Here is a 24,986-nt window from a genome sequence, read left to right as displayed (position 1 = left end):
ACTTTCAAAATCTACTGTTTTTGGTCTTGAGTTTGAAAGAAAGAAGCCGCTGATTTTTAAATGTTTAAACTTTAAAGGTATGAAAGCTCATGAAATTTCAGAGTTGCCGTCATTACTGTGCGAAACACGTAAGAAAAACTCCAGAATTTTCCATCCTGAATTAATTGCAGTTCGAATAAAACTTAAAGCAAAAGGATTTAAAAAAATTTAAACATCCTTAATATAAATAATTGTACCATTTTTACACAGAATGTCCTTTTCTAGCATTAGATTGAGTTGAAGTCTTAAAAGTTCTCATTTTAGTCATTAAAAAAAATAACCACAGGTAGAATAAGCTTTTCGAATAGATTCGTTTACAAAATTCTAGCGACTATTCCAAAATATATCACGTATACACTTTTCGCAACATAAACAATATAACTAACCTAGACGAACCACGAACGTGACCTAAAAGAGTAAACATCAGACCAATGTATCTCTGTCTTGTAACCATAACCAGCCTTTACCCTCAAATAAGTCATTTTAGATTTGGTGACGATGACCTCCAAATAAAATGCCAAAATTTTGGGGTTCATTTAAAAAAAATCTACCATCCAGCGACTATTCTATCGTTGTGTCGACCATATAAAATCACATTATCTCCTCACAACCAGCAAAAACCTATAAACGAGACACCAAATCATAATAAGGTGGTCGGTCAGTTCGAAATTGCATATAAAAATGTCTCCTCAATAATAAACTCTTACATAAATAATTCAAATTGGTCGTAAGTAAAAGAAAATAAGAAAAAAAAAAAAATAAAGGACTACACCAGTTATATTAGAATTCAATATAGAATGTCGTTTTTCATTTCGTTTTGTGGTTTGGTATGTGTGTCGCCTCAAGGTCTGAAAGCAAACCGTAGATAATGATTATACCAACAAAATCAGTCTCCTCTTCAATTTCACTGCTGGACTCAGATAATTTTTTTTATAAAGTCTACAAACAAGTCGCAAGAAGAGGTTGAAAAGGTTCTGAACGAACAGAAGTGATGTGCTTAGGTCACTCTTGTCACTCTTTTAACTCTTTCCACTTTTGTCACTTTATCAATCCTGTCACTCTTCTCATAGTTGTCACACTTTTCACAATTATTGTCGCACTTGTCGCACTTGTCGCACTTATCACTCTTGTCACAATTTACACTCTTTTCACTGTTGTCACAATTGTCACTCTTGTTACTTTTGTCACTCCTGTCACTCTTGTCACACTTGTCACTCTTCTCACTTTTGTCACTCTTGTCAAAATTGTCACTCTTGTCACACTTGTCATATTTGTCACACTTGTCACTCTTGCCACTTTGTCACTCCTGTCACTCTTCTCATACTTGTCACACTTTTCACAATTATTGTCGCACTTGTTGCACTTATCACTCTTGTCACAATTTACAATCTTGTCACTGTTGTCACAATTGTCACTCTTGTCACACTTGTCACATTTGTCACACTTGTCACTCTTGTCACTCCTATCACTCTTATCATACTTGTCACACTTTTCACAATTATTATCGTACTTGTCACACTTATCACTCTTATTACTCCTGTCACAATTGTCACTTTTGTCACTCTTGTCACTCTTGTCACACTTGTCACTCTTGTCAAAATTGTCACTCTTGTCACACTTGTCACTTTTGACACTCTTTTGTCACTTATCAGTCGCTTTTGGCGCTTATGTCGCTTTTGTTTCACTTTTCCTTTTGTTAGTTAATTTTCTTGAAACTTGTCCTTATCCTTTTTCTTCAATCTTCTCTCTTGCAAGAAACAAAAAAATAGACAAATGCGTAACGCATACGTAATGTGATGATGATGTAATGTCCTTGCTAGTAAATGACCAATTTCGTATAACTTCTCTCTCCATCCGTCTTCTTGTGTATATTTTTCGTTGATTTTTATTTCATATCACTGTCGTTCTAACGACACTTTGACAAGGCACAACAACATCACACACGAACAGTGTTTAATATTATTTTTTCCTTATTTCCTCTTCAACAGTGAGCGTTTGTTGCCTCTTACAAAATCACAGCAAGAGAGGAATATTATCGAGTGACAAAATTACGCACACACTCAATTCATTGCCATGCATCACTTCGTTACTAGTAAGTGAAAATGGCAGGAAAACTTGTCAGAGTCCTTTCATGTATTAAATACCTTGAAGTTCTTCGTATAGAGAAACTACTCCTGGCAGAAAGTTTTTACACCGCCACCGACACTCTTTTTGCTCCTATAACAACCCGATACTAACTACACAAGTAGGTATAGTTAACTCCTGCTATTTACAAACTTGTATAGCTCTAGTCGTCTGTGAGGAGGCGATAGATGATGATGAGAGGATGGTGGTAAAGGATGGTGTCGAAAAGTTTCTCTGTCGCAACAGCAGCAGCAGCACTTGGTGTAGTATAGTGTTTCATCCTGAATGGAGCAATATTTCTATTTAATCATCAGCAACCGAAATGAAACGTTTGAGAAAGTTTCCCTTGCTATTTCTTCTTCTGGTGTAAAGGATTCTCTCTCAAACTAGCAGGCAGCAAAAAAATAGGAGAAATATAGAAACAAAACAGAAAAAAAAGGACGAAAAGAAAAAAAATGAAAATGAAAATCATGAAGAAAAATTCATCCTTAAACGGATTTAATTATGTAATTGAATCGCAAGCACGATAAATTTTTCAACCGCTTCAGGCTGTCTGTCGTGAGCAATCTAAAGCTTTAAAAAAGGATCAAAATCTTTCTTTTTCGGTTTTGATGTTAAAATTATGTGAATGTGAATTTTCTTTTTTTTTTAAGCGTTCTTTTGAGTGTTTGTGAGCTTGTATAGGTGTATAAGTATTCTGCCATACTATTTATAACCTTTTATAAAGAGGTCTATATAAGAGCAGGTGAAGATTATGAGATAGAGGAAATATGTAACATTTCCAAAACAGGAGTTTTTTTTTCTTCCTTCAAATGAAAGTTGGATGTAAAAGGAAGAAACAAAAAATCAAGATGAAAGGGAGATATCTATTCATGTTTGAAGAAAAATGTTTTAGGGGAAGGGACCGAAAACAACCAAAAAACTCATAGAAAAGAATGTTTATTTATCACAAGGAAGTTATAGTGTTTCGAAAAAGTATAATGTAGAAGTAGGTATATAATCCTTTTCTTTGCCCTTCATTGTTTGAACACGCGATGGATTTTTGCACTTTTATTTGAGTCATGAAAAGGGATATAATTAAGAGATACATTTCTTCAGAATGCTTTCGGGTTGTTGCCCGAATGGAGATGGGGAGCTTTATTTAACTCTAGAATCTTTTCAAAAGGTGTTTTTATTTAAGAAATGAAAAATATTTTAACGTGAGTTAAAGCCTCTAAGAATAGATGTTCTTCAGTTTTACCAAGAAATTGAAAAGTAATAAGAAAAGTGGCTAGAATGAATTACAAGGTTATGTTTGACTTATGGTATTCAGGAAAGTATAAGGGAAAGTGAATTTGATAAATAAAAATTTGTGCACAGATAATTTTTTGAGATCAATTAGGCCCATCTGCTGAAACGAGTCATAAATCTTCTTTTAATTAAGTATTTTAAACATAGCTCTAAGTGAAACCTAGTTCTTAAGATTCACTTAGTTTATTCTACGTTGCTAGGAAAAATAATATTTTGTCTCAGCTATATGAATCGGTTTGACAATTAATTAATGTCGTTTTCGATTGGACGTCCTGAAGCGTCCGAAAGCATTTAGAAGTCTTCTAAAACTGTTTTATTGGCATGAAAATGACAGCCAAAACGCTTCTCAGAAGAGAAATTCTCTTCTCGATTTCAAATCGGAATTCACTCTAGAATAATACATGAATATTTTAAAGTCAAATTAATCACTTAAGCAATGTTTTTTTTTTTTTATTTTTTTGAAATAAATTATTTTTTTCTGAAATAAATGTTTTAATTAATTTTTAAACTTACTTAAAATATTTGGGAAACCAACTTCCCCATTAATTTTCTGCACATTACCATTTTTGAAAAATGTATAAGACTTCGTTTGAAAGAAAAAAAAAATTATTATAAAAATATAAAAAATTAAAAATAAAAAGGAGGTGGTAATCCAGAAAAATTTTCAGCATTTCAAACAGGAGGTGGTAATCCATATACAGTTAAGGATCCTTAAGAAAGTTCATCAAAAGAATAGAAATATTCTTTTCTCTAGTATATTTGGCGTGGCACTCCTAATTCTAAAATTTCGAGAACTTCAACCTTCAAGTTAATCCAGGATTTCAAAATTCATCTTAAACCAATTTATTTATTTTTATTCACAGAAAAATTATTTGTCAAAACAAACTTTAGTCACTATGTTTAACTTAAGAGACTAAGGTTGTACAAATTCTCCTCTTAATATACATATGTCCTACTTACCAACTTTTATGATTAAGAATATTTTTAGTGCAAACGAATAAGTAAAACTTAATGCTATAAGTTATACTAAATATTTATGACTCGTTTCAGCAAATGGGCCTTAATGAAATTTTTAAATTTTTTAAGTGAAAACTTCTTTAGTATCGTAGTGAATTGAAACAAGATGAAACGAAAACGCTAGACGAACATTCAACTTGTTATAACTTTTTTGTTTTAATACCTAGATAGTGAATGAAATTTGTACTGTGGATAGGTAATTAAATAACCTATAATTGTACAAAATTTAAATTAATATATGTTCAAAATTCTGAGATAACGGTAAAAAGATGTTCTTTTTCTATACACGTTACATCTTTTGATCTACTGCACATACAAATTTGATTTAACTTTAATACGCATGCTGATAACATAACCTTTTATTTGATATATAACACATAACGGTACATGCTCCACAAATTACACAATCTTAAATTGAAAAAATTGAAAAATACCTCAAAACACTTTTGGAGATCTGTTGCCGATGCCAGCCAGCAGTAGAGGAAGTACCGTAATCTCAGTTGGAAATTTCGACATGGTTGGCTTTAAAAAATTCTTACTTTTTTTGAAGGCATTGTAGAAATATAATTGAAGCGTCATATAAAAGGTGAAATAATAATGGTATAACATTTATTATAGGTTGTCTTTTAAAAAATGGATTTAATGGCGTTAGAAGAGAAAAGAGATTGTTTTTCTATTTTTATGAAAACTAATTGGGTTAAAAAAATTCTAGCCTTTTTGTAGATGTTGTATGGATATGGTCAATATAAATATTGAGCTGAAAAAATAAGCTTTCAGATGGTATAAAATTTATTGTAGGTTGTCATATAAAATAAATTGCACGACTGGGGTCGCACGTACTTGCTCTTATGCTTAAAGTAACTATAATGTTAAAGCTTTTTATTCAAGAAATTTAAAATTTGATATTTTGAAGAAATTTAATAAGTAGTATAAAAAAATTAAATCTGTTTTTATAATTAATTAAACTCCGTTTTAAATTATCTTAAAAAAAAAAACAAATATGCCATTTTATTTCTTGTATACAAAGGTATTTTTAGAAAAAATTTTTCGAAAATTGTAGGAGCCGTTTTTTTAAAAAATAGTTTTTTATATATAAAAATTTTTTAACATTTTTCAAAAAAAAAGTTGGGATGCCATTTTGAAGAAATAATTAATTTACACATTAAAACTAAATTTCAAAATTTTTCATTAATCCGTTTTCAAAAAATTGATTTTTCAAAAAAAAATTTTGAAATATTTTTTAAAAAACCAAAAATGCGTTTTTTGAAAATTTTCTAAAATTTTAATATTATCTTTACTTACACACTTTTGTATAAAAATTTTCATTTAAATCGGGTTAATTTTGTACGAGATATTCAGAAACGAAAAAAACCGTTCTATGACAGGTACCGTTAATAACGGTACAAAAAATATTTTTTTTATTTAAAAAGTTGGCCCTTATGTGTAGTATTACACACAAAAATTTTAATCAAAATCGTTAGAGCCGTTTTTGAAAAAAATTAACTTTTCTATTTCCGTTATATGGCAAGTACCGTTAGTTTTGGTCATAAAAAAAAAATTTCAATTTCCCCTCTAGGGAATCGCCAAAAACTGCTAACTACCAAGTCTGAAGAAAATCATTTCACTCGTTTAGGCTGCAGCTCCAGATAGAGACAGACGGACAGACAGACAGACAGACAGACAGACAGACAGAATTGCCGGACCCACTTTTTTGGCATTCTCCATCATCGTAATGTCATGTAAAATTGTTATCTCGAGTTCGATTTTTTTTACGAATCCTAAACTTGCCCTATAGTACCTATATCGCAAGTAAAAAGTGATGGAATAAAAAAAAAAGTTAAATTTTTTCGATTTTTTTATTGCATGAAAAATGATTTTTAAGGTTTCACTTCAACCACGTGTTAATTGCAAACATGACTTTTTTTTCTTAAAATAAATATTACAAGAAAAAACATTAATTTTCGAAACCGAAAAATTACTGGTGAGAAGCAAAATGTTTCTTAAGTTTTTTTGCAAGCCCTTAGTACGTAAAAAAAAATTGGTTTGTTTGTTCTGCAAGAACACAAATTTTGCTATCTTTGAGTGATTTGTTTTTGCAAGAATGAATAATTTTCTTCCGAGTCCGAACATGTTAAGTGCACCTTTATTAAAAATGGAAGCTTTGTGAATAGATTGCAGTACCTAAATATATTTGTTTCCTTACAGAGTCGCTCGTTGCTGTAAAAGCAATGACATGTCGGAAAAACTATTGCATATATGTAGATCATCCTAAGATCAGGAATGTCATTGATTAGGTACCTCTTTGAAATTCCTGACAGCTTTCACTGGCGAAATGGACTTGGAGTTAAGTATGAGTGAAGCAAATGGTATAGAGGAAAGGTTCAAATTTTGTCCATTGGCAACTTCAGCTCTTATGCACTTGATTGTTAATTTGTAATCACAGACTCGTAAAAAGAAGTTTCTGGAATAATTAAAAGAACAAAATAATTTTGATTACTGCTTCTGTGCAGGGAAGTAAACATTGTTGGTGCAATTGGAAGTACATTCCGGTCCAACTGATTGTTTCGTTTAGAATAGGTTAATTTTTTCGGCAGTCTCTTAAGATCTGGATTTTTTGTTTGCAGGATTGGTGCCTCTGAATGTTGCTTTTTTTTTAACTGTGTCTATCCACATTCTAACAATCAGTCATAATATTACGATGATAGAGATTGCAAAAAAAGTGAGCCCCTCAAATGCGTCTTACTTCAACTTCAAAATTGATATATTTTTGGAAAAAAATTTTTGAGACCAAAAATAACGCTGTCTCAAATGTTCCAATTTTGAAAAATTTTACTTTTTTCAAAAATGGCTTAGAGGGTTTTGGTTAAAAAAATCAAGTTATTGAATGCCATAGAACGCTTTTGTTAATTCCGGAATTTCTTCCTAGCAACTAATTCAATTTTATCGAAATATTCTTTAAAAAAAAAAATATTTTATTGAAAAGTAAAATTTTCCAAAATGGGGCAGGATTTATTTTTTTGAAATTTACAAATAAAGTCTGTATTTACTAGAGCCTACTATTGCACGTGTATTAAGGTACACGTGCTACACGTGTATTTAAATAATTCGTGCCGAAGCACGTGTATTTGTAAATACACGTGTATTTATATTTACACGTGTATTTATATTTACACGTGTAAATAGCGTTCGAACAGGTAGATTTGGTGGCGATTTCCTAAAATATGTATTATATTGAATGAAAAGGATATTGTTCAGGTTTTTGCGGTTATTGGCTAGATTTACACATTGAAATTACACGGAAAATTTAATTGGAAATTCTTATTCAACCCTAGCCATATAAATCTTGGAAAAAAATTTTGACCCGATTCCCATTATCGTATCGAACTGAACTTTGTACACATATGAAGTTTGGATTGCAACGCAATATTTTGGGGTCCGAACTCAGGGGAGGGGCATTAGGGGGTTGAAACACCCCAAATCTATTTTATCCCATTCTAAATATCGCAAAAGCTTTTGTAGGTAAATTGCAAGAGAGGGGCTTTGGGAGCTCATACCACCCAAGCAAATTATCATCTTCTTTCAAATATTATACGACTAAAAAGTAAAAAAATAAAGCAGATTAGATTAGATTACCAAGCAACAAAACATATAAAATAATTAAATTGACTCCATGGAGTCCCTTTAAATGCCGTCCAAGGGCTCCGGTTGTTCCACCGGGACAAGAAAAACGGTTGTTTTGTTGTGAACTACATAAGTCACAGTAGGCATTTGTCCCTTCTCGGTGGGCATATTGCCATACCCAACTCCTTGGCTTCATATTTTAGTTTTATTTTAAAATTTATTTTGATTGAATTTGTCGCTTTATTTATAAAACACCTTTTACACTTTCACTATGAACTTAGTAAACCATATGATCTTCAAATAAACGGTGATTAACAAAAAAAAAAAAAAAAAAACATGTAACAGTTGGTACACTTTCTTCTGAGAAAGACACAGTAGGCAATATGCAAATATATCTTGGAAAAATTTATTAGTTTTTTTTTAATGAAAAGGCACATCATTATTTTTAATTTTTTAATAAATTATTTATAAGGTCTTCAAAAAGTTCAAATACTATTTTTCCAATTCGAACTATTTATTTGCACAATAATCTTCAGTTGTTTAGTTTTAAAAACTTTTATTTTACCCCCAAAAAGCAAAAAAATCATTTTGTTTCGTATTTACACGTGTAAATATAAATACACGTGTATTTAATAAATACACGTGTAAATAAGATACACGTGTAAACGTTTTTTAGATACACGTGTACACGTGTATCGGGTACACGTGTAATTAAATACACGAACAAAATCGTAGGCTCTAGTATTTACTGACGGCTAGAAAAATGTTAAACTACATTTAAAAGTCTTAAAAATACGAATATCCGATGCCTAGTATGAAAGCACTTTTGTGTAAAATGATGTAAGTGCTCTGAAAAGATGAGTTTCTTTTGTTCTAATTTAACTGAATGAAATCACAAAATACCGATTCCATAAAAAGCTTCCACGTCAAGTGCAGTGGCGTATTGAAGGGGGGGGGGGGGGGGCTCAGGGGGCTCAAGCCCCCCCCCCCCCCCCAAGCCTTCAAGATCATGTTTTTATTTAGCTGATTTCATCATAATTTACATGATTAACTGAAACTTGTTCGTAAATCTTAGAGATTTAGAGGCAGCACAGATGCTCGAGCTCCCTCCAAATTCTGAAACAGCTGTTTGGGTTTGTTTAAGTAAGAGAGACTTCCAATTACATCACTGTTAAATTATTAGGGGTATTCACAATTCGATGCAAATGGTCTTGTATCGTTGTAAAAGTGCAAAAGAGTAACATTTTCATAAAATAAAACAACCAAATATACAGACTAAAATTTTTTTTACACATTTACACTTTTGCTATACCCCAACCCTATTGCAAAATTTGTCTATTGTAGTTGTGGTAGAAGAAAACAAAATTTTGCATTTTTACACCTTTTTGTTAAACCGGGTCGTGAATACCCCTATTGCAAAACTTCTTATTCAATCTCAAAACGCCGTATTTGATCGTCTTAAGTATATTTACATTTTTTACTTGCTCAATAGGGCAAGTATTGGTTTCGTGTAAAAAAAAATTCGAGGTTTTAATCAAAACTAACATTACGATGATGGAGAAGTCCGAAAAAGTGGTTTTCGTCATGACGTCCGTCGGTCTGTGCGTCGGTGCGTCGGTGCGTCGTCACAAAAAGCTGTACATGAAGCTGCAGCCTAAACGGGTTGAGGGATTTTCTTGAAATTTGGTACAGATGATTTTTTTGTAATTTCCAAGGTTGGTTTTTTTTTGTTTTTTAATATCTCGCTTTAAACGTATACCTCCCATACAAAGTTTTGGAGTTATTGCAACTTTCTCGAAAACGGCTCTAACGATTTTGATTAAATTTAACATACGTAATGCTGTTTGCAGTTCTAACATAACTGCGTTTTTAGTTTTTCTCAAAAAATGCGGATAGTGAAAATATGACATTAACTCTTTTTTAAATCGCGGATGTCGGCTCTTCCCGTACATCTTAATGGAGTTATTGCAATTTTCTCGTAAATGACTCTAACGATTTCGATTAAATTTTACACAGGTAATTTTATACGTAAATCTAACGTAACTGCATTTTTAGTTTTTCTCAAAAAATACGGATAATAGAAATATGACTTAACATTTTTTTAATCTTTGATGTCGGCTCTTCCCGTACACCGTTAATGAGTTATTACAATTTTCTAGACTAAATTTGACATACATAATGCTTTAAGTGATTTTAATATGTGTAGCTAATTGCGTTTTTTGTTTTTGTCAAAAAAACACGAGTAACAAAAATATGGCGTAAGAAAAACTAAAAAAAAATAATTTCGTATTTTTGCATTTCTTATGAAATTCCTTAAAAAAATCAAATTTTAACTAATTCAAAATATTTTTTTTTAAATCTTTGACATAAAAGCTACTTTTATCATAAGAGCAAGTACGTGCGGCCCCAGTCGTGCATTTTATTTTTTTTAATAATATTTTTCTCAAAGAAATTGCAAATAGAAATTTTTGATATCTCAAAATCTAAGTGGCCAACAGGTTTCTTTAAGTAAATTGCAGTTTGTGCTTCCGATTTGGATTGAAACAGCAACATATTACGAAAAAACATACATATATATTTCGGATTAAACATCAAAAAGAATTTTATTCAAAATTAGTTTTTGAGACTTTCACGTTCTGCATTCCACTTTTTGCGTATTCACTTGCCGAAAGTGAAATAGGCGTTCTGCATTTTTTTACTCATTTAGATTTTCTGATCGAATTCAATTCACTATGTTACTGTTCGTGAATTTGGGGGCCTTTTTCAATGAATCTGCAATTGCAGTAATTTCACTTTAGAAACAAAATAAAAATGGAAGATCCTTCAGTTTTGACAGTTAGAAGCAATTTCGAAGTTTTCGAAACCGATCGAAATGAAGAATATTGATATTTCATTTCACGTGAAATTGAAAAGTGATTTGAATTCACTGTCGATCGAATTGTGGAACATGGGCGTATATAACGAAAATATTGAAGAGTATAGCTCAAAAACTCTTGACGTGATAGGGATAAATCTGTAAACAGTTTTGGATTCAGCACATGACAAAGTTCGAACGAAATAAAGTATTTTTTTTTTTAAGGATGACTCAACTCCTTGCTGTTTGTGTAAAATGTTTGGGACACGAGAACTTTGAAAAAACACTAGGTACTCTGAATGTGAAAGGAGGAGACAGTAGTACGAATCTGTCGAGAGCAGTATAATGCTACTATACCACTTTCAGTACCGCAGCACAGCGTTTAACTCTCGATCAAAGATTAATAAAAAGAAATGAAAATTTTTTCGCAAATTTACCCTCTAAAAAATTTTAGTAAAATTTTCCAGCCCCCTCCAAAATTTTTTCTGGATACGCCACTGGTCAAGTGTAGCCAAAAACATGTGGTACCCTCTCAATGTCCTTTTTTTTGGAAAAATGAATGGGAACCATGGATTTCTCGATAAAATTAAAATATAGGCTTAAGCTTTAAAACAAGAAACGGATGGTATTACTGTTGGCTTAATGTTTTTAACATAAATTATTGAATTCCAAAAATAAACCTTAATCTGAATAAAATTTTCACTTGGAGTATAAATTGAAACCTTGTTGGTAGGTAAGTTGTGTCTTACATAAATTCTTCTTCATTTTGTAAGGATTTACCCTCTTTCTTTGGTTCTCCCTCATTATTCAAACTTAGTTGACTGCACTTAATTTCAACCCCTTAAGAATATTTTGCACAGAAACATCCTCCTCTATACTCTACTTACACATACAAAAATATATTTGGATTAATAGGAAAAGCTTAAAAATGTTATTTCAAAATTACTACCGTAAAATGTTTACGAAACATCCTTGATTTTCCTCCATTTTTTTTATTTTGATGGTGTACAAAACTACTCGTATATCTAACTGCTTTCATTTCTTCCATTTAAATGGGTAAAGATAAGCAAAAAAAAAAAAAACCCACGCTCGTTTTACTTGGGGGATTTCCCCGCTCTTGAGGCTATAACTCGAAGCATTCATTATAAGTGTAATTTTATTCAAACTTTCAACCCGGAAGGTTGAAGGCTATAAGGTGTATACTGTATCAGGTACATTGTAAAACTATATACACGTGTGCTTTCATAGTTCCTCTCTCAGTGAAAGACGAGAGTGCAACGATGTTGCACCTTATACACTATTTTTTTTAAGGGAAAAAAAAATGAAATAAATTTTGTAAACGTGAGCATCTTCCGAGCTATAAGAGGATTATTTACGACAAAGAACCTCAGCCCGGTTCCAAATGGAATAAAAATCCAAGTTGAATGGTTCCGCCATGTTTGCTTTTGTTGAGAGACCAACCAACCAACGAAGAAAAAAAACTATTTTTTTTACTTTATACATTTTTAAAAGGATAACCAGCGCGTAATTTCATTCTCTTGTTTGCTTGGAATTGAGGACCGTTCCGCTGGCGGACAACAAGATTAATTAGCCATTAGAACGTTTGTACGTGCCGCCTGTGGTACGTTAAGTGAACACATTCATTTGCATTCTATGTAGAAGGCAGAGTCACCTTATATAGCTTTGCAGTGGGATATGATTTAATAATAACCACCCTAACCAAAACCACCATTTCTGAAAGTACACATAGATAAAGACGCAAGGACCAAGAACCCCAAAAAAGGACCCTCTCTGATGTTTCTATACACAATATTCTTGTTTTAATTCATTCCATTTCTTAAGTTTGGGGTTGGAGTTAGGTTTTTTTTTTTTTGGGGGAATGAGAGTATCCAAGGGAATCATGAATCATGAGGCATGAAATGTTTCTGAGATCATTTTTGTTATAAGGCGAATAAAAAGATTGGTGTGTCCCTTCAACGGTAACATTTTAATTCAGCCATTGTTCCCTTTGTGAGGGAAATTTTTAATTTGTCTTAATTTTTTTTTATCAAAAAAGAAAGAAAACACCAGATTAGGGGAGTATCTTTCCTTATTTCTTATAATACTCGTCGTCGTAGGTAATTTAAAGAGCACTTTCTTCTTAAATAACTCAAAAATAATGGAAACCCAATTTAAAAAAAAAAATTTAATTTTATCTTAAAATTTTAATTGAAAGATGCTGCTCGTTCTTTTATTTCTAATTCAAGTTTGAGAAAAAAAGAAATGCCATTTAAAAGTTAAAAATGTTTAACTTGTCTTTTACTTTACTTTGCTTTATACTTCTTCTCTTTGTCATTAAAAAATTATAAATTTAAAACGGGAGGTCTTTTTGTTTTTGCTGAGCTCAAAAGAAATTATAATTACCACAGTTAATGTTGTTTAAAAAAAAAAAAAAAAAAAAAAAAATACTCAGGCTTGAAGAAAAAATTAAAAGAATAAGGTTTTCTAGGAAAATTGTTATAAGTTATGGTATACAAAAGCACAATTTCGTTATGATATTTAGAGATTTATTCGTTGTTCAATTAAATGCAGGCAAGATCCTCAGAAACGAATTTTATGTATTTAACTTAATCTAATTATCTTCTTAATTAATATTAATAAGTAAAACTATAGGTACATTAAAATCATTATCAAGATAACCATAAAAAAAAACAATTTTTTTTTTGTATCATTTCGTCATTTATTTTATACAGGGTGTCCCAAAAAGTAACGTCGAAACGAAAACGGTAGATAGGGTAGGTGGTGACAGTTATCAGAAAAATAATAAAAAAATCGCAGCCATATATTTTGGGAGTTATGGGCATTTGAAAAAAAGTCGAAAAAATGGTCACCCTGTGACGGTTTTTCATGCGCCGCGCCGTGACTACAAATCTTAATTTTTCTCATTTTTTTCTTTTGTTACGGAACCTTGAATAACCCTGCTATCAAATGCATTCAAAAATTTTAACTCACCTGCATCAGTTTTAAAGAAAATATTACTTTTTTACCCAACTTAGTACTAAAAAATTTTACATGACTCTAATTCAATGAGCCGTAGTGTAAAAAAAATACACTACGATATTTCGGCAAGTTGCCTTAAAAGTTGGTGTGTTCAATTCTCTTTTCAAAATGGTACAACATTGTTAGGAATATTCCATAAATAACCGAGATAAATTTTTTTTTCTTAAGAAATCCGACTTTTTTATGAGGTAATTTTTCCATATTATTCAAGTTTTGTACCCTTTCAGAACCTTTCAGAATACAAAAACTTAACTTGAATATGGTTCTTAATAATAAAACCATATTCAAGTCTATAAATGTTCTTTAAAAAGTATTTACCTATGTATATAAAATGATTTTTTGAAATCACAAATTTCTCGTGAAAAAAGCGAAAAAAATCCATTTTTTTGTCTTTACACAATATTTTGTCAATGTTTTTGTATAAACATTTACTGTAAATTTTATAAAATTATTCACCTCAATCATCTCTGTTCAAAATCTTCAAAAATAGGTAGAATTTTTAGAATCAATTAATTTTAATCAAAAAAATCAAAAATTTTGTTTTCTCTTAATTCACCTTTTAACCAGTTTATTTACATACCTATACTAAAACATACAATATTTTTTTTTATCATCTGAAAGCTTATCATTTAGGCTTTAATTATGTGTCTCAATTATATAAGTACCTACAGCATCTATTAAAAAATAAATTTTTTTAAAGCCCCATGTCAAAATGTAAATTTGAGATTACGGTGGTTGGTCATGGTCATCCTCATCAGCAAATGAACTCCACAGATGTTTTCTGGTAATTTTGAACTTTTTTTTTTAGTACATGTACCGTTATGTGATAGAAACTTTGTTCAAATATATATCTTCCCTATAAATTTCATTCATATATCTATTAAAATTAAGAAGATACCTACTAGAAAAAAAAATTGCACGACTGGGGTCGCACGTACTTGCTCTTATGGTAAAAGTTACTCTAATGTTAAAGTTTTTCACTGAACAAAATAAGGGAAGATTTAAAATTTGATATTTTCACGGAATTTCGTTAGTGGTGCAAAAAAATAAAATCTGTTTTTATAAATAACACTGGTCAACAAAATTAAACTTTTTTTTTGTTACAGAAACCAAGGTATACTTTTCTATAGGATTTTGGTGTGCTGAGCTCAAATCCGAAGTCAAAAAAATTCTATCACATCACGTTTTTGAGATAATCCCGTTAAAAAATCGAAAATGCCGCTTTTTACCAGTTTTCGAGATTATTTCTTAGCTTTTGGTTATTTGTTTTAATTAAATTTGTAACGGTTTCTAATAGAACTAAATGTTGTCTTTCTAAATCCGTTTAAATCTTTTAAATATCTCTTATCTTCTTTGAGAAATCTGAAATTGAAATCAACGTGTTTGGTATATCTCATGTTTATTTACTTTTAATAGCGAATCTCGAAAAGTTCTTTGCCAATCGCTTTCAAATTTTGACACAACGTTCCATTTAGAATCTTGCAAGTTTTTATATTTGCGAAGGTGGTGAATCGCAGTGAGATACATCAAAGCGTGACCGTGTCAGATACTTATACTAAATAATTACTAGTGAGAAAAATATAATTTTTTTTCTTGTTAAAAACAAGATAAGAACTTACTGGAATGTAAATGAAACGTTGTGTCAAAATTTGAAAGCGATTGGCAAAGAACATTTCGAGATTTACTATTAAAAGCAAATAAATATGAGATATACCAAACACGTTGATTTCAATTTCAGATTTCTCAAAGAAGATAAGAGATTTTTAAAAGATTTAAACGGATTTAGAAAGACAACATTTAGTTCTATTAGAAACCGTTACAAATTTATCTAAAACAAATAACCAAAAGCTAAGAAATAATCTCGAAAACTGGTAAAAAAGCGGCATTTTCGATTTTCTAACGGGATTATCTCAAAAACGTGATGTGGTAGAATTGTTCTGACTTCAGATTCGAGCTCAGCACCCAAAAAACCTATAGAAAAGTATATCTTGGTGTCTGTAACAAAATCCTTGTTGACCAGTGTAATTAAATGCCGTTTTAAATGATCTTTTACAAAAAACTAAGTATGCCATTTTATTTCTAGTATAAAAAGGAATTTTTAGAAAAAATTTTTCGAAAATCGTTAGAGCCGTTTTTTAAAAAAATAATTTTTTCTATATAAAAATTTTCTAACATTTTTCAAAAAAAAAGTTGATATGCAATTTTGCATAAATAATTAATTTACACATAAAAACAAAATTTCAAAATTTTTCACCAAATCGTTTCCAAAAAATTGATTTAAAAAAAAAAAAATTTTGAAATATTTTTTAAAAATCCAAAAATGTGTTTTTTTGAAAAATTAAAAATTTTTTTAAATAATGATTGTTTAAACGTTTCTGTATTAAAAAATTTGGTCGAAATCTGTTTCGTCGTTTTTGAGAAATTCATAAATCCAAAAAAACCGTTCTATGGCAGGTACCGTTAATAACGGTACAAAAAATATTTTTTTTATTATCAAAGGAGGCTCTTATCTGTAACAGTAAGCTGAAAAATTTGAATGAAAATCGTTAGAGCCGTTTTTGAAATAAATCAACTTTTCTGTTTCCGTTATATGACGATATTTTTTGATATTTTTATTGAACAGTTATTATATATACAATTTGCTTAAAGCTAGTAATCTAAAAATGTACATTGATTATATTAGTAATATGTTGGCACAAAAGGGGCCTAACGTTTTTACATTGTTTTTTTTTTTAAGCTAAATTTACAGTTAATTGTCATTGTGTTTGTTTTAAATATTAATTCTGTTGGCAGCTTCTTAACTCGGGTTGTTCAGGTCCGGTTGTCATTGATCCGTTATATGACAGGTACCGTTAGTTTTGGTCCTAAAAAAAAAACTTCAATTTTTCCTCTAGGGAATCACCCAAAACTGTTAACTACCAAGTTTGAAGAAAATCGCTTCAGTAGTTTAGGCTGTAGCTCGAGGTTCTTACAGACAGACAGACAGACAGACAGACAGACAGAATTGCCGGACCCACTTTTTTGGCATTCTCCATCATCGTAATGTCATGTAAAATTGTTACCTCGAGTTCGATTTTTTTTACGAATCCTAAACTTGCCCTATAGTACCTATATCGCAAGTAAAAATGGGGAAAACAAAATGGTTTTTCTCGTTTTTCGCTCAAAAATCTTCTAAGGAATCTAAGTTTTTGCACACGTATATGCAAAAATGCCTAAAATAACTGTAGGTAAGTTAATTTTTTTTTCTTTTTTAACTTTTCATCGGTTTAATTCAAATTGTAGTAAACGGTTTCAGTGGCGTATCCAGAAAAAAATTTGGGGGGGGCTGAAAAATTTTTCAAACATTTTTGATAAGGTAAATGTAGGTACTACAAATTTGTCTCTTTTTTTATTCATCTTTGATCGAGAGAAAAGCGCTGTGCTGCGGTACTGAAAGTCGTATAATAGCATTTTACTGCTCCCGACAACTTCGTACTACTGTTTCCTTTCACATTCAAAGTAGCTATTTTTCCAAGTTCTTGTATCCCAAACATTTTACACAAACAGCAAGGTGTTTAGTAATCTTAAAAAAAAAAAAAAATACACTTTTTCGTTGGAACTTTTTCATGTGCTGAATTCAAAACTGTTTACAGATTTATTCCTATCACGTCTAGTTTTTGAGCTATACTCATCACTTTTTTCGGTATAAATGCCCATATTTCCACAATTCGACCGAAAGTGAACTGGCATCACTTTTCAATTTCACGTGAAATTGCTCTCGATCGATTTCAAAAACTTCGAAAATGCTTCGAACTGTCAAAACTGAAGGATCATCCATTTTTATTTTGTTTCTAAAGTTAAATTACTGCTACTTTGAACATGGATGCAATTTTATTGGCAACTTTATTGGAAAAAAGCAGAGTTTAAAAGAAAAAATAAGAAGTCACATTTTGCGAGACATATGAAATATGTAGGTAAGTGAAATGCAGAACATGGGCGATATTATTGCAAATTTTCAAAGAAAAATGAATTAGATAAAGTGTAAAGCGAATGAGGTTGCAAACACAGAGGCATGATATTTCATGCCTCATGTGTTTTATGTATTTTGTATTAAATTAACAAAAAATAAACATTACAAAACAATAAAAATATAAGTTTTGATAATATTTTGTCCAAAAATTGGAGATTCATTGAAAAAGATACCAAGTTCACGACCAGAAACAAAGCGAATTGAATTCGATCAGAAAATCGAAATGAGCGAAAAAATGTAGAACACCTAAGTTCACTATCGGCAACGCAAGTGAATGTTCAAAAAGTGAAATGCAGAACGTAAAAGACTCAAAAACTAGTTTTCAATGAAATTCTTTTGATGTTTAATCCGAAATATATATTTTTTAATAATATGTTCCTTTTTTAATACAAATCAGAAGCACAAACTGGAATTTGCTTAAATACACCATTAGTTATGTTGACCACTAAGATATTGAAATATAAAAACATTGTATTTCCAATTACAATATCTTTGAGAAAAATATTATTTTTGAAAAAAAGTAATATACTCAAGACAATAAAATACGACGTGATTATTGTACGTGAATATTTGAAGAATTCTAAATTGGACTAAAATCCTGAAAATTCCAAACCTCAACGTCAACTAAGGCACTTACTCAAACAAACACTAACAACCATTTTAGAATTTGGAGGGGGCTCGATCATTTGAGCTGCCTCTAAATCTCTACGATTTACGAAGAAGTTTCAGTTAATCATGTAGATTATGATGAAATCAGCTAAATAGTAACATGATTTTGGTGGCTTGGGGGGGGCTTGAGCCCCCTGAGCCCCCCCCTCAATACGCCACTGAACGGTTTATTCTTCACATAATAACCATTTTGTCGAAGACTTACCTCATGGTTTTGTTTAATAAAACCGGTTTTGAATTTTTTCAACTACCATTCTTGTAATAGACTAAGAGCCCACAACGGCCAGACCTTGGAAACTGACGAAGAAAGCGATATTGACGACGATTATGACATCGACTGGAGGAGTAGTGATGAAGAAAATGAAAATATCGACGACAATGATGAATTTTATTAAAATGAATATTTTTACCTGTAATAGGTATTAATTTTCTTTTGTATTTTATTTATTACTTTCTATAACATGGCTATGAATGTAATAAAATTATGAATGTAAAAACTATATACATACGAACGAAAACAGCAAAAATAATAAAAATCTGATAAAAAAGTACCTAGTTTTCCTATTTTTCAAATATCTCGAAAACTAGATGGCATAGGAACATATGGATTTAGGCAGTTTATTTTATTAAAAAAATTTATATTTAGATCCACAGTCTTTACACAAATAAAATTCAATGTAATTTTTTAAACTTTTTTTTCCACAAATTTTGACTTTGAAAACAATTATTTCAAAAACTATTGATTGAAATGACTTGATTTAAAAATTAAAATTAAGTGTACAATTCTGTCTTTTTAAAAAAGTATCATTTATTACTGTAAGTGTTGCCGTCGTTTTTTAATATTTTTTTATTTTGAGTCATTTTTTAGAAAATTGTGTCTGGCAAGGTGTTGCAACCATCAAAACTGTCTGGCTCTTGAGTTAACATCTTTTCATAGGTCCCCAAATAACATATATAAAATTTAGCTTTTATACTATGACGAAAGTACATTCATAATTTTTTCAACCTTAGGGGTGTCTGGCAGGAAGCAACCGTCATAGCTGTCTGGCAATGGACGACGAGACTTCTGAAGTTATCCTTAAAAAAATATAAAAAAATTGAGCTTTATATTTTAACGAAAGTTGTGATGTACCTTGGATTTTATAGCTGAGGTATGCTCGTCTGGTCCAGGGTCAACCAAGGGAGGTACTGAACCTTGGCATATTAAAAGATCATTTATTATTTTTAATCCTTTATTTATTCATAAAACTTAATAATAAACACTATTTTACTTTTACGGCGGTAACTCTGGTGTTTTGCTGAATGCGGCAACTCTGGTCTCTGCTCTTGGCGGTCCTTCTTCCCTGGTTTCGCGTGTAACGCACTGCTGGCTTCTAACCAGTTTTCAACAGAGTGACCTCTGGTTGTTCAACGGTTTCTAACCGGTTCTTCAACGACTCTTAATCGGTTTAGCTGTAAGGTTTCCCTAAGCTTTTCAACGGTTGTGAACCGGTTGCTCACAGAGTTTCCTCTGGATTTCAACGATTTTTAATCGGTTTAGCTTTAAGGATTCCCTTAGCTTTTCAACGGTTTTGAACCGGTTGCTCACAGAGTTTCCTCTGGATTTCAACGATTTTTAATCGGTTTAGCTTTAAGGTTTCCCTTAGCTTTTCAACGGTTGTGAACCGGTTGCTCACAGAGTTTCCTCTGGATTTCAACGATTTTTAATCGGTTTAGCTTTAAGGATTCCCTTAGCTTTTCAACGGTTTTGAACCGGTTGCTCACAGAGTTTCCTCTGGATTTCAACGATTTTTAATCGGTTTAGCTTTAAGGTTTGCCTTAGCTTTTCAACGGTTTTTAACCGGTTGTTCACAGAGTTTCCTCTAGATTTCAACGACTGTAAATCGGTTTATCTACGGTATGGTACCGGCTATACATAAACCTTAGATCCCTTACCACTGGTGGGGGGAAATCTTCGGTATCCGTATGGTATTTAGGCTTTAAGTTAAACACTCTCAACCTGCTTTTTGCTGGCCCTTCGGTGCCTTCTTATCAATATACCTGGCACAAAGTGGGTGTGAATTATAAGCACACAAACGATAAAATAGAAGTTTTAATTCATTTAAATTAATTTTGTATTTAAAAATTATTTTTTTTTAATTCACTCAGTTTGTTTATTTTTTTTAATTACTTTCAGTAGTCTTTTTTATAAAATAAAACTTATTTTTTTTATGAAAATAAACTGGGCTTTAATAAAAAGCACAAAAAATTAATACTCATTAACGTTTTTTTTTTTTGACTTAAATGATATGAAAGTGTAAAAAAACAACTTAAAAAACGAAGAAAATTGTATTTGATGCAAAATTGTGGAGAAACGATTGTCCACAGAAAAAAAAAGTTTTAAGACAAACCTAAACTGCAATAAATTCTTGATTGGTTGTAAGAAAAATCTTTCAAATCAAACGTAGTTTGGCAAAGATAATGCCAGTTAAAGGACAAGAGAGCAAAAATCATAAGAACCGTGGTAACTCGAAAACGGGACGAAAACGAGAAAATTACCTCTAAGTTTTTCGACTTAAAATGACCTCAGGAATCCATGATTTTCATTTGGGGTGGTGACTGTGGGACACCCTGTATAAGTTTAAATTTGTATGCTTCAACAATGTCTTAATACACATTTTAATCTAGTAACAAGTTTAAACAGAGCTTAAGAATTTAGAAAAATCCAATCTCATAATTATTTAATTTCAGAATTAAGATTTTTATATACCTTCTGTTTTATAGTAGGTACATAAGACAATAAATAAACGAGTTATTTATGATTTGAGTATCAATTTAAAACCAATTGTATCATCAATTTTATTTTATTTCCATAAATTTTTCAAAAATAACAATAAATAATAAAATACAACAAAAAGTAGGTGTAAATCAAACACAAAAAAAAAAAAATCTGAGTGATTTCAACTTTAGAGAAAAAGAGTGTTCTTTTTAAAAATACTCTTGTGGGCGATTGTTTTATATGAATTTTAAAATAAAATAAACGAAAAGGAGTAAAGAGAGATACATTTATTTTTTATCCTTTCAAAAAAAAAAAAAACAAAAAAAAACAAAAGAAAACACAAAAAAATATTATTACCTCTTTATTTGCTGATGTTGAAGCAATACAATATTAAATCACTCGTCCTGGAGTGATATGGGAATGAGATTGTTTCAATCCTTGAACTCTTTTTTTTTTTATGGAAAATTTATAGACTTTTGAAGAGAATGGAAATTGGGAATCAAGTGTGTATGAAGGATTGGTGTGGGTGTTAAAGCAAATGGTAAATGAGATATTTCACAGTGAATCAATTGGAATATCACGAGTTTTTTTTTTTTTTTTTTTTGGTCACATGAAGGAGTGGATTTTCAATTGGCTTTTAAAACCAAAAATTTTATTTTTAAAGTGGAAAAAATCCCAGGTAATATTGAAATATATTTTTAAAGTGAAAATCTTCTGCTGTGAAGTATTTAAAACATGAATAAGCTGTGGCCTTTGACCTACTCAAGGTTTTTTCATTCATTATACAAGAATCCACGGAAGTTTTTAGTTTTAAATTAAAAGGGAAGGCCTTGAACTTCAGGAGTAAAAGGATTGCCTTTGGCACATTACCTTTAACTGAGTCATATTTAATGAAGAAACACCTACAGAAAGTAAACAGAGCGAGAAATGTGTTTTTTCTGGAAGTTGAAAGCTTTTATCGAAAAATTCAAAAATGTTTACATTTTCAATCAGATAGTACGGTATCAAACTACATTAACAGGATCAGTCAAAATGATGTCAATCGTTTTAATTTGTATTTAAAGCGAATTGTATTAAGAAATTTTGAATTAAAACGCAAATTGCAGTAAGAATATTTTTAGGAAAACGAATGTCTTATGTGGGTGAATGTGAGGGTATTCTGGCCAATCCCAAAATAATGAATAAAAAAATAGTTTTTGAAATAATCGATTTCAAAGTTAAAAATAGGCGAAAAAAAAATTTTTTAAACTCACTTTATACTATTTTTGTCCAGACTGTGAATTTTTATAAAAAAAATTTTCACACAGAAAACTGCCTCAATTGATTCCTTATCGAACAGTGAAAACTTTATGTTTATATGTCTTCTAGTTTTTGAGAAAATTGAAAAATTATTTTATCAAATTTTTCATTTTTTAAAATATTTTTTGTTTTTATTTGTTTTTATTTTTGAATTTTCTCAAAAACTAGAAGACATAGAAACATAAAGTTTCCACTGTTAGATAAGGAATCAATTGAGGCAGAATTCTGTGTGAAAATTTTTTTTATTTAAATTCACAGTCTGGACAAAAATAGTATAAAATGAGTTTTTAAAAATTTTTGTTCGCCTATTTTCAACTTTGAAATCGATTATTTCAAAAACTATTGGTTATAACATATTGATTTAAAAATAAGAATTAAATGTACAATTTTGCCTTTCGGAAATGGTATCATTTATTACTGTAAGTGTTGCCGTTGTTTTCTTATATTTTTTTTTATTTTGATAATTGTTTGCCCCTCCCACCTAAACGGGGGGAGTTAGACCCCCCTCCCAAAGAAAAAAATGTTTGTATTGAACTCCTCTACAATAACCTATTATCAAATCCTGGCGCCCAAGTTATCCTACTACGTGCCAAAACAACATTTTTGTTCTATACGTAAAAGTTCGAATTTCTGTATCCGGGTTGAAATTGTAAAATTTTTTTTTCTAAGCCAATTTTAAACTGATTTTCATAAAAAATACCTCGTTTGATTTGAAAATAAATATTATTTTAGAATATATTTTTAAAACAGCATGTTGTTGTGAAAATATATACTTTAATTTGATGTCGAAGTTGGGTAAATGACGAAAAAAATGGAATTTTTGAACTTTGACAGCTTATAAATTCTAGGTGGTTTAACCGAGTTATGTACATGTTTTATACATAATTGTTGAAAAGGTATCCGAAATGGGTAAAAATTTGACGAAGCAAGATTTTTTTCAATGGGTGAAGGTCAAAAAACCGTTTTTTGCCCGTAACTCCAGATTTTGGGGATGTTAGGGACTTTTTAAGTATAGTTTCGTAATCAGTGCGACTAGCTCTACAAAACGTGATAGGTCTCCGCCCGCGTATATTTTAAAACCTCATTTTTGTAACACCGTGTAATGGGTCAAGTCCACATCTCTATATGTAGGTTGGATGTTTGAAGGTCTTAAAAATTTAGGGTTTCGTTTTATATCAAAAAGTATGAAAAAAAAAAGAAATTCTGCAGGTATGCAGCAATTGATCTGTGAAAAATTTATTTAAAAAGTTCCTTAAGTTACTAAGTAAAAATTAAACAATAGTTGATAAATCAAACACAACAATAAAAAATGCGACAGTCAGCTGTCACCTTAGCCTATTCCATACCCAGATCTGTTCGGCTTAAAGCATATTCCACTGGAGCGTTATGATCCTCAAAAGCCAAAATTATATTAGGTAATGGAAAATGATTCACGAATGTTATTCGATTTCAATTCATATCATCAACTAACATTTAGTTAAAAAGAAAAAAAAATACTCATACGCCACAGTGAACTAAACATTGTAGATTTTTTAGTTCAACGGGCTCAAGTTTCTTTGCAGATTGAAAGGTACAACAGCATGTAACTGATGAGCCCAACTGTTGCACTTGGGCGAAACGCATTTTTGACTACCTACAGATCATAAAAACTTTTTTTAAATTGATATGAATTTTATTCATAAAGTTCACAAAACATAAACAAAAAATATGAATTTATTTTCATTATTTAAGTTTTCTGTTTTCTTTCTTCTTAAAACTGTCATTATCTTAACAGATTTTTTGAATTCAATGAACAAACATTTTGACGTTAAAATGTCACGAGTTTTTTTTTTGTCATATCAGTACCTACTGCGAAATGCTTCAATATTAGTTTAAAGAATCGGCTGAGCAGCGTTAGAAAAAACAAAAAAATCTTAAATTCTTTAAATATTTCGTCACCAGAATAAAAATATAAAAATAGTACCTAGCTTTATTGTCGAACTTTAATAACTGTCAACCACGCAATCAAGTTACCAATCAAAAGCAAAACAATATGAAAGTAAAGTAAAAAAAAAAAAAACTTAATTCACAAGACACAGTTGACAGACAGAGATGTTCAACTTCATTACCTACGCACATGTCAGTCACGTATAATTTGAAAAAAAAAAAAAAAAAAAAAAAATTTATACCTACCACACATTTCACCCAAACCTATGTACCTATCCCCTTTTATTGTACTTATTTTGGGAGTTTCACCATCATCAGACGGAGCACTTATGGTTTGCACA

The 24,986-nt window shown here is 30.6% G+C and overlaps 1 protein-coding gene across 1 annotated transcript in view; it reads right to left on the bottom strand.

The window, feature by feature from the left end:
• Nucleotides 1-1,036: 1,036 nt before the first annotated feature.
• The window catches only part of LOC129907005 (major royal jelly protein 5-like), an 83,012-nt gene continuing 59,062 nt past the window's right edge, over nucleotides 1,037-24,986 (bottom strand). Inside the window, exons 4-5 of the mRNA XM_055983039.1 lie at nucleotides 1,333-1,629; nucleotides 1,037-1,273 (exon numbers count right to left, since the gene is read on the bottom strand). Coding sequence (XP_055839014.1) covers nucleotides 1,037-1,273; nucleotides 1,333-1,629 — 534 coding nt within the window. The remainder of the gene's footprint in view (nucleotides 1,274-1,332; nucleotides 1,630-24,986) is intronic.

The sequence above is a fragment of the Episyrphus balteatus genome, chromosome 1, assembly GCF_945859705.1.
Source record: "Episyrphus balteatus chromosome 1, idEpiBalt1.1, whole genome shotgun sequence".
Taxonomy (NCBI): Eukaryota; Metazoa; Arthropoda; class Insecta; order Diptera; family Syrphidae; genus Episyrphus; species Episyrphus balteatus.
The sequence above is the reverse complement of the archived record's forward strand: the minus strand, read 5'-3'. Positions and strand labels throughout refer to the sequence as shown.